The sequence below is a fragment of the Petromyzon marinus genome, assembly GCF_048934315.1.
Source record: "Petromyzon marinus isolate PM22_M1 ecotype Great Lakes invasive population chromosome 75 unlocalized genomic scaffold, UKy_Petmar_22M1.pri1.0 chr75_unloc.2, whole genome shotgun sequence".
Classification (NCBI taxonomy): Eukaryota; Metazoa; Chordata; class Hyperoartia; order Petromyzontiformes; family Petromyzontidae; genus Petromyzon; species Petromyzon marinus.
In genome coordinates this window covers 1,594-14,630 of record NW_027422614.1, presented here as the reverse complement: position 1 = coordinate 14,630, position 13,037 = coordinate 1,594, and the positions used below count along the sequence as shown (strand labels likewise).

Genomic DNA, 13,037 nt, shown 5'->3' with positions numbered 1-13,037 from the left:
GCTATTTCTGTGACCAGTCACAAGCTAATCCCTCAGTTATTTCAATGCTAAATTCTCCTGTTTGATTTGTACTAGGTGCCTCTGTGGATGTGTAGGCTTTGACTTTAACGTAGCTATTTCTGTGACCAGTCACAAGCTAATCCCTCAGTTATTTCAATGCTAAATTCTCCTGTTTGATTTGTATTAGGTGCCTCTGTGGATGTGTAGGCTTTGACTTTAACGTAGCTATTTATGTGACCAGTCACAAGCTAATCCCTCAGTTATTTCAATGCTAAATTCTCCTGTTTGATTTGTACTAGGTGCCTCTGTGGATGTGCAGGCTTTGACTTTAACGTAGCTATTTCTGTGACCAGTCACAAGCTAATCACTCAGTTATTTCAATGCTAAATTCTCCTGTTTGATTTGTATTAGGTGCCTCTGTGGATGTGTAGGCTTTGACTTTAACGTAGCTATTTATGTGACCAGTCACAAGCTAATCCCTCAGTTATTTCAATGCTAAATTCTCCTGTTTGATTTGTACTAGGTGCCTCTGTGGATGTGCAGGCTTTGACTTTAACGTAGCTATATCTGTGACCAGTCACAAGCTAATCCTTCAGTTATTTCAATGCTAAATTCTCCTGTTTGATTTGTACTAGGTGCCTCTGTGGATGTGTAGGCTTTGACTTTAACGTAGCTATTTCTGTGACCAGTCACAAGCTAATCCCTCAGTTATTTCAATGCTAAATTCTCCTGTTTGATTTGTACTAGGTGCCTCTGTGGATGTGCAGGCTTTGACTTTAACGTAGCTATTTCTGTGACCAGTCACAAGCTAATCCCTCAGTTATTTCAATGCTAAATTATCCTGTTTGATTTGTACTAGGTGCCTCTGTGGATGTGTAGGCTTTGACTTTAACGTAGCTATTTCTGTGACCAGTCACAAGCTAATCCCTCAGTTATTTCAATGCTAAATTCTCCTCTTTGATTTGTACTAGGTGCCTCTGTGGATGTGCAGGCTTTGACTTCAACGTAGCTATTTCTGTGACCAGTCACAAGCTAATCCCTCAGTTATTTCAAGGCTAAATTCTCCTGTTTGATTTGTACTAGGTGCCTCTGTGGATGTGTAGGCTTTGACTTTAACGTAGCTATTTCTGTGACCAGTCACAAGCTAATCCCTCAGTTATTTCAATGCTAAATTCTCCTGTTTGATTTGTATTAGGTGCCTCTGTGGATGTGTAGGCTTTGACTTTAACGTAGCTATTTATGTGACCAGTCACAAGCTAATCCCTCAGTTATTTCAATGCTAAATTCTCCTGTTTGATTTGTACTAGGTGCCTCTGTGGATGTGCAGGCTTTGACTTTAACGTAGCTATTTCTGTGACCAGTCACAAGCTAATCACTCAGCTATTTCAATACTAAATTCTCCTGTTTGATTTGTATTAGGTGCCTCTGTGGATGTGTAGGCTTTGACTTTAACGTAGCTATTTATGTGACCAGTCACAAGCTAATCCCTCAGTTATTTCAATGCTAAATTCTCCTGTTTGATTTGTATTAGGTGCCTCTGTGGATGTGTAGGCTTTGACTTTAACGTAGCTATTTATCTGACCATTCACAAGCTAATCCCTCAGTTATTTCAATGCTAAATTCTCCTGTTTGATTTGTATTAGGTGCCTCTGTGGATGTGTAGGCTTTGACTTTAATGTAGCTATATCTGTGACCAGTCACAAGCTAATCCTTCAGTTATTTCAATGCTAAATTCTCCTGTTTGATTTGTACTAGGTGCCTCTGTGGATGTGTAGGCTTTGACTTTAACGTAGCTATTTCTGTGACCAGTCACAAGCTAATCCCTCAGTTATTTCAATGCTAAATTCTCCTGTTTGATTTGTACTAGGTGCCTCTGTGGATGTGCAGGCTTTGACTTTAACGTAGCTATTTCTGTGACCAGTCACAAGCTAATCCCTCAGTTATTTCAATGCTAAATTCTCCTGTTTGATTTGTACTAGGTGCCTCTGTGGATGTGTAGGCTTTGACTTTAACGTAGCTATTTCTGTGACCAGTCACAATCTAATCCCTCAGTTATTTCAATGCTAAATTCTCCTGTTTGATTTGTACAAGGTGCCTTTGTGGATGTGCAGGCTTTGACTTTAACGTAGCTATTTCTGTGACCAGTCACAAGCTAATCCCTCAGTTATTTCAATGCTAAATTCTCCTGTTTGATTTGTACTAGGTGCCTCTGTGGATTTGCAGGCTTTGACTTTAACATAGCTATTTCTGTGACCAGTCACAAGCTAATCCCCCAGTTATTTCAATGCTAAATTCTCCTGTTTGATTTGTACTAGGTGCCTCTGTGGATGTGTAGGCTTTGACTTTAACGTAGCTATTTCTGTGACCAGTCACAAGCTAATCCCTCAGTTATTTCAATGCTAAATTCTCCTGTTTGATTTGTAATAGGTGCCTCTGTGGATGTGCAGGCTTTGACTTTAACGTAGCTATTTCTGTGACCAGTCACAAGCTAATCACTCAGCTATTTCAATGCTAAATTCTCCTGTTTGATTTGTATTAGGTGCCTCTGTGGATGTGTAGGCTTTGACTTTAACGTAGCTATTTATGTGACCAGTCACAAGCTAATCCCTCAGTTATTTCAATGCTAAATTCTCCTGTTTGATTTGTATTAGGTGCCTCTGTGGATGTGTAGCCTTTGACTTTAACGTAGCTATTTATCTGACCATTCACAAGCTAATCCCTCAGTTATTTCAATGCTAAATTCTCCTGTTTGATTTGTACTAGGTGCCTCTGTGGATGTGTAGGCTTTGACTTTAACGTAGCTATATCTGTGACCAGTCACAAGCTAATCCCTCAGTTATTTCAATGCTAAATTCTCCTGTTTGATTTGTACTAGGTGCCTCTGTGGATGTGTAGGCTTTGACTTTAACATAGCTATATCTGTGACCAGTCACAAGCTAATCCCTCAGTTATTTCAATGCTAAATTATCCTGTTTGATTTGTACTAGGTGCCTCTGTGGATGTGCAGGCTTTGACTTTAACGTAGCTATTTCTGTGACCAGTCACAAGCTAATCCCTCAGTTATTTCAATGCTAAATTCTCCTGTTTGATTTGTACTAGGTGCCTCTGTGGATGTGTAGGCTTTGACTTTAACGTAGCTATTTCTGTGACCAGTCACAATCTAATCCCTCAGTTATTTAAATGCTAAATTCTCCTGTTTGATTTGTACAAAGTGCCTTTGTGGATGTGCAGGCTTTGACTTTAACGTAGCTATTTCTGTGACCAGTCACAAGCTAATCCCTCAGTTATTTCAATGCTAAATTCTCCCGTTTGATTTGTACTAGGTGCCTCTGTGGATGTGCAGGCTTTGACTTTAACATAGCTATTTCTGTGACCAGTCACAAGCTAATCCCCCAGTTATTTCAATGCTAAATTCTCCTGTTTGATTTGTACTAGGTGCCTCTGTGGATGTGTAGGCTTTGACTTTAACGTAGCTATTTCTGTGACCAGTCACAATCTAATCTCTCAGTTATTTCAATGCTAAATTCTCCTGTTTCATTTGTACAAGGTGCCTTTGTGGATGTGCAGGCTTTGACTTTAACATAGCTATTTCTGTGACCAGTCACAAGCTGATCACTCAGTTATTTCAATGCTAAATTCTCCTGTTTGATTTGTACCAGGTGCCTCTGTGGATGTGCAGGCTTTGACTTTAACGTAGCTATTTCTGTGACCAGTCACAAGCTAATCCCTCAGTTATTTCAATGCTAAATTCTCCTGTTTGATTTTTACTAGGTGCCTCTGTGGATGTGTAGGCTTTGACTTTAACGTAGCTATTTCTGTGACCAGTCACAATCTAATCCCTCAATTATTTCAATGCTAAATTCTCTTGTTTGATTTGTACAAGGTGCCTTTGTGGATGTGCAGGCTTTGACTTTAACGTAGCTATTTCTGTGACCAGTCACAAGCTAATCCCTCAGTTATTTCAATGCTAAATTCTCCTGTTTGATTTGTACTAGGTGCCTCTGTGGATGTGCAGGCTTTGACTTTAACATAGCTATTTCTGTGACCAGTCACAAGCTAATCATTCAGCTATTTCAATGCTAAATTCTCCTGTTTGATTTGTATTAGGTGCCTCTGTGGATGTGTAGGTTTTGACTTTAACGTAGCTATTTATGTGACCAGTCACAAGATAATCACTCAGCTATTTCAATGCTAATCCCTCAGCTATTTGATATGTAAACCCCCTTTGTCAAGGTGCCTCACTTCTCTCAACCAGCTTAAAAGTCGCTGCGAATCTTAACAACGTTCATTGAAGCTCTGTCGTCCCGACGGGTTTGTTCCTTTCACCTGAAGAAGGCCACTTGTGTTGTGGACGAAACGTCGTGAGAATTTTATCGTGTTATTTTATTATTTTATTCTCATTCTACGTGGTGACCTTACCGAAAGAACCAAAGAAGATGAATCCTTGCAGTCACGAAAGCTTTAAATCGAAATATAAATCATAATAAAATAAAATTCTCACGACGTTTCGGCCACAACACAAGTAGCCTTAAATTTCGATTTAAAGCTTTCGTGACTGCGAGGATTCATCTTCTTTGGTTCTTTCGGTAAAGTCACCACCACGTAGAATGAGAATAAAATAATAAATTGATAAAATAAAATAACACAATAAAAATTCTCACGACGTTTCGGCCACAACACAAGCGGCCTTCATCAGGTGAAGGGGACGAGACTGTCTGGTAGGACAGCGCTGTAAAGTAACGTAGAATGAGAATAAAATAATAAATTGATAAAATAAAATAACACAATAAAAATTCTCACGACGTTTCGACCACAACACAAGCGGCCTTCATCAGGTGAAGGGGACGAGACTGTCTGGTAGGACAGCGTTGTAAAGTAACGTAGAATGAGAATAAAATAATAAATTGATAAAATAAAATAACACAATAAAAATTCTCACGACGTTTCGGCCACAACACAAGCGGCCTTCATCAGGTGAAGGGGACGAGACTGTCTGGTAGGACAGCGTTGTAAAGTAACGTAGAATGAGAATAAAATAATAAATTGATAAAATAAAATAACACAATAAAAATTCTCACGACGTTTCGGCCACAACACAAGCGGCCTTCATCAGGTGAAGGGGACGAGACTGTCTGGTAGGACAGCGCTGTAAAGTAACGTAGAATGAGAATAAAATAATAAATTGATAAAATAAAATAACACAATAAAAATTCTCACGACGTTTCGGCCACAACACAAGCGGCCTTCATCAGGTGAAGGGGACGAGACTGTCTGGTAGGACAGCGCTGTAAAGTAACGTAGAATGAGAATAAAATAATAAATTGATAAAATAAAATAACACAATAAAAATTCTCACGACGTTTCGGCCACAACACAAGCGGCCTTCATCAGGTGAAGGGGACGAGACTGTCTGGTAGGACAGCGTTGTAAAGTAACGTAGAATGAGAATAAAATAATAAATTGATAAAATAAATTAACACAATAAAAATTCTCACGACGTTTCGACCACAACACAAGTGGCCTTCATCAGGTGAAGGAACAGAACAAAATGGTGGTCGCAGAATTCGTGCCTCGTCGCCGCAAAATCCCTGAACGCTCTTTTCTTTTCTCCCCACGACGGACGGCTGTCTCGGTCGACGCCGCCGGTGTAACACGGTACAGGGTCGTGTCCCGGCTAAGGCTACACGACTTGGGAGAAGCGAGGTGCCTCCCCTAACAAGACTCCCGTCTCCGTTGAGACTGCACCAGGGACGAATTGGCCACGATCTGTTCACGTGGCAAAACCCCGGTACTAACCGGCTGCGTCGGGTGGTGGGGGGTTTTAACGACGGCACAACACAGTTGATGCATTTGCGCGGTCTCGCCCGCGGAACCTGTGTTGCGGATTTTACCGGAACGTCGACGCTTTTTTTTTGTCGCGGATGTTCAAAAGCGCGCTTCCGTTCGGCACGGTTTGGCAATGTACATAGCCACACACCCACAGAGACACGCACAGAGAGACCACAGGGAGACCCAGAGAGACACGCACAGAGACACGCACAGAGACACGCACAGAGAGACCCAGAGAGACACCCACAGAGAGACCCACAGAGACACCCAGAGAGACACGCACAGAGACACGCACAGAGACACCCACAGAGACACCCACAGAGACACGCACAGAGAGACCCACAGAGAGACCCAGAGAGACACCCACAGAGACACCCGCAAAGACACCCGCAGAGACACCCAGACCCATAGAGACACCCACACACACCCACAGAGACACCCACAGACACCCAGACCCATAGAGACACCCACAGAGACACGCACAGAGACACCCACAGAGACACGCACAGAGAGACCCACAGAGAGACCCAGAGAGACATGCACAGAGACACGCACAGAGACACGCACAGAGACACCCACAGAGACACCCGCAAAGACACCTGCAGACACACAGACCCACAGAGACACCCACAGACAACCAGACCCACAGAGACACCCACACACACACAGACCCACAGAGACACCCACAGACAACCAGACCCACAGAGACACCCACACACACCCAGACCCAGAGAGACACCCACACACACCCACAGAGACACTCACACACACCCAGTCCCAGAGAGACACCCATAGAGACCCAGAGACAGCCAGACCCACAGAGACACCCACAGAGACCGCCAGACCCATAGACACACCCACAGACACCCAGACCCACAGAGACCCACAGACATCCACACACACCCAGACCCAGAGAGACACCCACACACCCATAGAGACACCCACAGACACCCAGACTCATAGAGACAACCACACACACCCAGACCCACAGAGACACCCACAGACACCCAGACCCATAGAGACACCCACAGAGACACCCAGAGAGACACCCAGACCCATAGAGACACCCACACACACCCAGACCCACAGAGACACGCACAGAGACACCCACAGAGAGACCCACAGAGAGACCCATAGAGACACCCACAGAGACACCCAGAGACACCCACAGAGACACCCAGACCCACAAAGACACCCACAGACACCCAGACCCATAGAGACACCCACAGAGACACCTACAGAGACACCCACAGAGACACCCACAGACACCCAGACCCACAAAGACACCCACAGACACCCAGACCCATAGAGACACCCACAGAGACACCTACAGAGACACCCACAAAGACACCCAGACCCAAAGAGACACCCACACACACCCAGACCCACAGAGACACCCACAGACACCCAGACCCATAGAGACACCCACACACACCCACAGAGACACCCACAGACACCCAGACCCACAGAGACACCCACAGACACCCAGACCCATAGAGACACCCACACACACCCAGACCCAGAGAGACACCCATAGAGACCCAGAGACAGCCAGACCCACAGAGACACCCACAGAGACCGCCAGACCCATAGACACACCCACAGACACCCAGACCCACAGAGACCCACAGACATCCACACACACCCAGACCCAGAGAGACACCCACACACACCCATAGAGATACCCACAGACACCCAGACTCATAGAGACACCCACACACACCCAGACCCACAGAGACACCCACAGACACCCAGACCCATAGAGACACCCACACACACCTACAGAGACACCCACAGACACCCAGACCCATAGAGACACCCACAGACACCCAGACCTACAGAGACACCCACACACACCGAGACACTCACAGACACCCAGACCCACAGAGACACCCACACACACCCAGACCCACAGAGACACCCACACACACCCAGACCCACAGAGACACCCACACACACCCAGACCCACAGAGACACCTAGAGACCCAGACCCATAGAGACACCCACAGATACCCAGACCCACAGACACCCACAGACATCCACAGACCCCCAGACCCCCAGACCCACAGACACCCACAGACACCCACAGACACCCACAGACACCCACAGACCCACAGACCCACAGACCCACAGAGACCCACAGATACCCAGACCCACAGAGACCCACAGACACCCACAGACACCCACAGATACCCAGACCCACAGAGACCCACAGACATCCAGACGCCAGGACCCACAGAGACACCCACAGATACCCAGAACCAAAGAGACCCACAGATTAGCACAGTTGGCTACGTACAGTGCTATAGAAAGTTCAACAGGTATGATATTTTCCTTTTGGGTTTGGGGGGGGGACATTTAGATCTCAGGGTTAGTTTAAATCAGGGCAGTTGACCCGACTATAATTCATGAAATATCACGAGTAAATAAAAAAGTAAAACAAAAACACATTAATCCACGTCCTCAACAAAACCGGGCATCGTAAACGTGATTTATTGTCCGGGATCAACGTGCGTCTCCATCGCAGCCGCCCCGTCACCGGCGAACCACCACGGAGGGACCGGGGGACCGGCCGCCGATTGCCGGTGGTTCCGGAGACCACACGACGTACCGGCGACCTCGATCCCCGACACCTACTTTGACCTGGAGCAACCCCGCGGCGCGACGGTTCTGTGATTGGGTGGCTGGCGATGACGAGGGGCAGCCCCAGGGGGGTGTGGCGATCTGTGATTGGGTGGCTGGAGATGAGGTGAGGTGACAGGGGTGAGGGGAGGGAATAAGAGAGGGGACTGTGGTGATGAGAGGGGCGGGAGATCAGCGTGAAGGAGGGAGCTGAGTGTGAAGGAGCTGAGTGTGAAGGAAGGAGCTCAGCGTGAAGGAGGGAGCTGAGTGTGAAGGAGCTGAGTGTGAAGGAGGGAACTGAGTGTGAAGGAGGGAGCTGAGTGTGAAGGAGCTGAGTGTGAAGGAGGGAGCTGAGTGCGAAGGAGGGAGCTGAGTGTGAAGGAACTGTGAGTGAAGGAGGGAGCTGAGAGTGAAGGAGGGAGCTGAGTGTGAAGGAGAGAGCTGAGTGTGAAGGAGCTGAGTGTGAAGGAGAGAGCTGAGTGTGAAGGAGCTGAGTGTGAAGGAGGGAGCTGAGTGTGAGGGAGGGAGCTGAGTGTGAAGGAGCTGAGCGTGAAGGAGGGAGCTGAGTGTGAAGGAGGGAGCTGAGTGTGAAGGAGGGAGCTGAGTGTGAAGGAGGGAGCTGTGAGTGAAGGAGGGAGCTGAGAGTGAAGGAGGGAGCTGAGTGTGAAGGAGGGAGCTGAGTGTGAAGGAGGGAGCTGAGCGTGAAGGAGGGAGCTGAGTGTGAAGGAGCTGAGTGTGAAGGAGGGAGCTGTGAGTGAAGGAGCTGAGCGTGAAGGAGGGAGATGAGTGTGAAGGAGGGAGCTGAGTGTGAAGGAGGGAGCTGAGTGTGAAGGAGCTGAGTGTGAAGGAGCTGAGTGTGAAGGAGGGAGCTGAGAGTGAAGGAGGGAGCTGAGTGTGAAGGAGCTGAGTGTGAAGGAGGGAGCTGAGTGTGAAGGAGGGAGCTGAGTGTGAAGGAGGGAGCTGAGTGTGAAGGAGGGGAGTGAGTTGAGTGTGAAGGAGGGAGCTGAGTGTGAAGGAGCTGTGAGTGAAGGAGGGAGCTGAGCGTGAAGGAGGGAGCTGTGAGTGAAGGAGGGAGCTGAGTGTGAAGGAGGGAGCTGAGTGTGAAGGAGGGAGCTGAGTGTGAAGGAGGGAGCTGAGTGTGAAGGAGCTGAGTGTGAAGGAGGGAGCTGAGTGTGAAGGAGCTGAGTGTGAAGGAGGGAGCTGAGTGTGAAGGAGCTGAGTGTGAAGGAGGGAGCTGTGAGTGAAGGAGGGAGCTGAGTGTGAAGGAGGGAGTTGAGTGTGAAGGAGGGAGCTGAGCGTGAAGGAGGGAGCTGAGTGTGAAGGAGGGAGCTGTGAGTGAAGGAGGGAGCTGAGTGTGAAGGAGGGAGCTGAGTGTGAAGGAGTTGAGTGTGAAGGAGGGAGCTGTGAGTGAAGGAGGGAGCTGAGTGTGAAGGAGGGAGTTGAGGAGGGAGCTGTGTGAAGGAGGGAGCTGTGAGTGAAGGAGGGAGCTGTGAGTGAAGGAGGGAGCTGTGAGTGAAGGAGGGAGCTGAGTGTGAAGGAGGGAGCTGAGTGTGAAGGAGGGAGCTGAGTGTCAAGGAGGGAGCTGTGAGTGAAGGAGGGAGCTGTGAGTGAAGGAGGGAGCTGAGTGTGAAGGAGGGAGCTGAGTGTGAAGGAGGGAGCTGAGTGTGAAGGAGGGAGCTGAGTGTCAAGGAGGGAGCTGTGAGTGAAGGAGGGAGCTGAGTGTGGAGGGAGCTGAGTGTGAAGGAGGGAGCTGTGAGTGAAGGAGGGAGCTGAGTGTGAAGGATCTGAGCGTGAAGGAGGGAGCTGAGTGTGAAGGAAGGAGCTGAGTGTGAAGGAGGGAGCTGAGTGTGAAGGAGGGAGCTGAGTGTGAAGGAGCTGAGTGTGAAGGAGGGAGCTGAGCGTGAAGGAGCTGAGTGTGAAGGAGGGAGCTGAGTGTGAAGTAGCTGTGAGTGAAGGAGGGAGCTGAGCGTGAAGGAGGGAGCTGTGAGTGAAGAAGCTGAGCGTGAAGGAGGGAGCTGTGAGTGAAGGAGGGAGCGGAGTGTGAAGGAGGGAGCTGAGTGTGAAGGAGGGAGCTGAGTGTGAAGGAGGGAGCTGTGAATGAAGGAGGGAGCTGTGAGTGAAGGAGGGAGCTGAGTGTGAAGGAGGGAGCTGAGTGTGAAGGAGCTGAGTGTGAAGGAGGGAGCTGAGTGTGAAGGAGGGAGCTGAGTGTGAAGGAGGGAGCTGAGTGTGAAGGAGGGAGCTGAGTGTGAAGGAGGGAGCTGAGTGTCAAGGAGGGAGCTGTGAGTGAAGGAGGGAGCTGTGCGTGAAGGAGGGAGCTGAGTGTGAAGGAGGGAGCTGAGTGTGAAGGAGCTGAGTGTGAAGGAGGGAGCTGAGTGTGAAGGAGCTGAGTGTGAAGGAGGGAGCTGAGCGTGAAGGAGGGAGCTGTGAGTGAAGAAGCTGAGCGTGAAGGAGGGAGCTGAGTGTGAAGGAGGGAGCTGAATGTGAAGTAGCTGTGAGTGAAGGAGGGAGCTGAGCGTGAAGGAGGGAGCTGTGAGTGAAGAAGCTGAGCGTGAAGGAGGGAGCTGTGAGTGAAGGAGGGAGCGGAGTGTGAAGGAGGGAGCTGAGTGTGAAGGAGGGAGCTGAGTGTGAAGGAGTTGAGTGTGAAGGAGGGAGCTGTGAGTGAAGGAGGGAGCTGTGAGTGAAGGAGGGAGCTGTGAGTGAAGGAGGGAGCGGTGAGTGAAGGAGGGAGCTGTGAGTGAAGGAGGGAGCTGAGTGTGAAGGAGGGAGCTGAGTGTGAAGGAGGGAGCTGAGTGTGAAGGAGGGAGCTGAGTGTCAAGGAGGGAGCTGTGAGTGAAGGAGGGAGCTGTGAGTGAAGGAGGGAGCTGAGTGTGGAGGGAGCTGAGTGTGAAGGAGGGAGCTGTGAGTGAAGGAGGGAGCTGAGTGTGAAGGATCTGAGCGTGAAGGAGGGAGCTGAGTGTGAAGGAAGGAGCTGAGTGTGAAGGAGGGAGCTGAGTGTGAAGGAGGGAGCTGAGTGTGAAGGAGGGAGCTGTGAGTGAAGGAGGGAGCTGAGTGTGAAGGAGGGAGCTGAGTGTGAAGGAGCTGAGTGTGAAGGAGGGAGCTGAGCGTGAAGGAGGGAGCTGAGCGTGAAGGAGGGAGCTGAGTGTGAAGGAGGGAGCTGAGCGTGAAGGAGGGAGCTGAGCGTGAAGGAGGGAGCCGAGTGTGAAGGAGGGAGCTGAGTGTGAAGGAGGGAGCTGAGTGTGAAGGAGCTGAGTGTGAAGGAGGGAGCTGAGTGTGAAGGAGGGAGCTGAGTGTGAAGGAGCTGAGTGTGAAGGAGGGAGCTGAATGTGAAGTAGCTGTGAGTGAAGGAGGGAGCTGAGCGTGAAGGAGGGAGCTGTGAGTGAAGAAGCTGAGCGTGAAGGAGGGAGCTGTGAGTGAAGGAGGGAGCGGAGTGTGAAGGAGGGAGCTGAGTGTGAAGGAGGGAGCTGAGTGTGAAGGAGGGAGCTGTGAATGAAGGAGGGAGCTGAGCGTGAAGGAGGGAGCTGAGCGTGAAGGAGGGAGCTGAGCGTGAAGGAGGGAGCTGAGCGTGAAGGAGGGAGCTGAGCGTGAAGGAGGGAGCTGAGCGTGAAGGAGGGAGCTGAGCGTGAAGGAGGGAGCTGAGCGTGAAGGAGGGAGCTGTGAGTGAAGGAGGGAGCTGTGAGTGAAGGAGGGAGCTGAGCGTGAAGGAGGGAGCTGAGCGTGAAGGAGGGAGCTGAGCATGAAGGAGGGAGCTGAGCGTGAAGGAGGGAGCTGAGCGTGAAGGAGGGAGCTGTGAGTGAAGGAGGGAGCTGTGAGTGAAGGAGGGAGCTGAGTGTGCCAGAGTCATGCCCCCTCCATTCTCTACGCCCGTGAAACTTGGGACCCCAAATCCTGCCGCCCCCCAAACGTGGGTTGAACCTGCAGGCTGCATTGTTCAAGGATCTCGCAAATCCTCAAAAGACGTGGACGCAATCCTATCGGCGAGCGCCTCCAGCATGGCTGAGGGGGGGGGCACATAGCCCAACGTGTCCAGCTGCCGTGTGCCCCCCCCCCCAAAAGCAGCTTCTGCTTTGTGGATTGGGTCGAGGAGGCCGAAACGAGCGAGGCACAGGCTGGAAAAATAAAATAAAGAGCCGGAGCTGATGCATCAACGGGAGGATGTGGAGTTGCGTAGACTTTGCCGATGAACCGCTACCGGTGAGATCGGGGCGCCGCGGACGCCTGCGAAGGACGCTGGTAACCGGTGAGATCGGGGCGCTGTGGACACTCGTGAAGGACGCTGCTGACCGGTGAGATCGGGGGCTCGTGAAGGACGCTGCTGACCGGTGAGATCGGGGAGCTGTGGATGCTCGTGAAGGACGCTGGTAACCGGTGAGATCGGGGGCTCGTGAAGGACGCTGCTAACCGGTGAGATCGGAGCGCTGTGGATGCTCACTAAGGACGCTGCTGACCGGTGAGATCGGGGGCTCGTGAAGGATGCTGCTAACCGGTGAGATCGGGGCGCTGTGGATGCTCGTGAAGGACGCTGCTAACCGGTGAGATCGGGGGCTGTGGATGCTCACTAAGGACGCTGCTGACCGGTGAGTCGGAGG

At 50.0% G+C, this 13,037-nt stretch overlaps 1 protein-coding gene across 1 annotated transcript; it reads right to left on the bottom strand.

Annotated features, from left to right (window-relative positions):
- Positions 1 to 4,856: 4,856 nt before the first annotated feature.
- Positions 4,857 to 8,271, bottom strand: LOC142908162 (uncharacterized). The gene is made up of 2 exons (XM_076058453.1): positions 7,277 to 8,271; positions 4,857 to 7,156 (listed from the first exon to the last, which is right to left on the bottom strand). The coding sequence occupies exon 2, from the start codon at positions 6,366 to 6,368 to the stop codon at positions 5,388 to 5,390; it is 981 nt and encodes a 326-aa protein (XP_075914568.1). The 5' UTR covers positions 6,369 to 7,156; positions 7,277 to 8,271; the 3' UTR covers positions 4,857 to 5,387.
- Between the last annotated feature and the right edge of the window lie 4,766 nt (positions 8,272 to 13,037).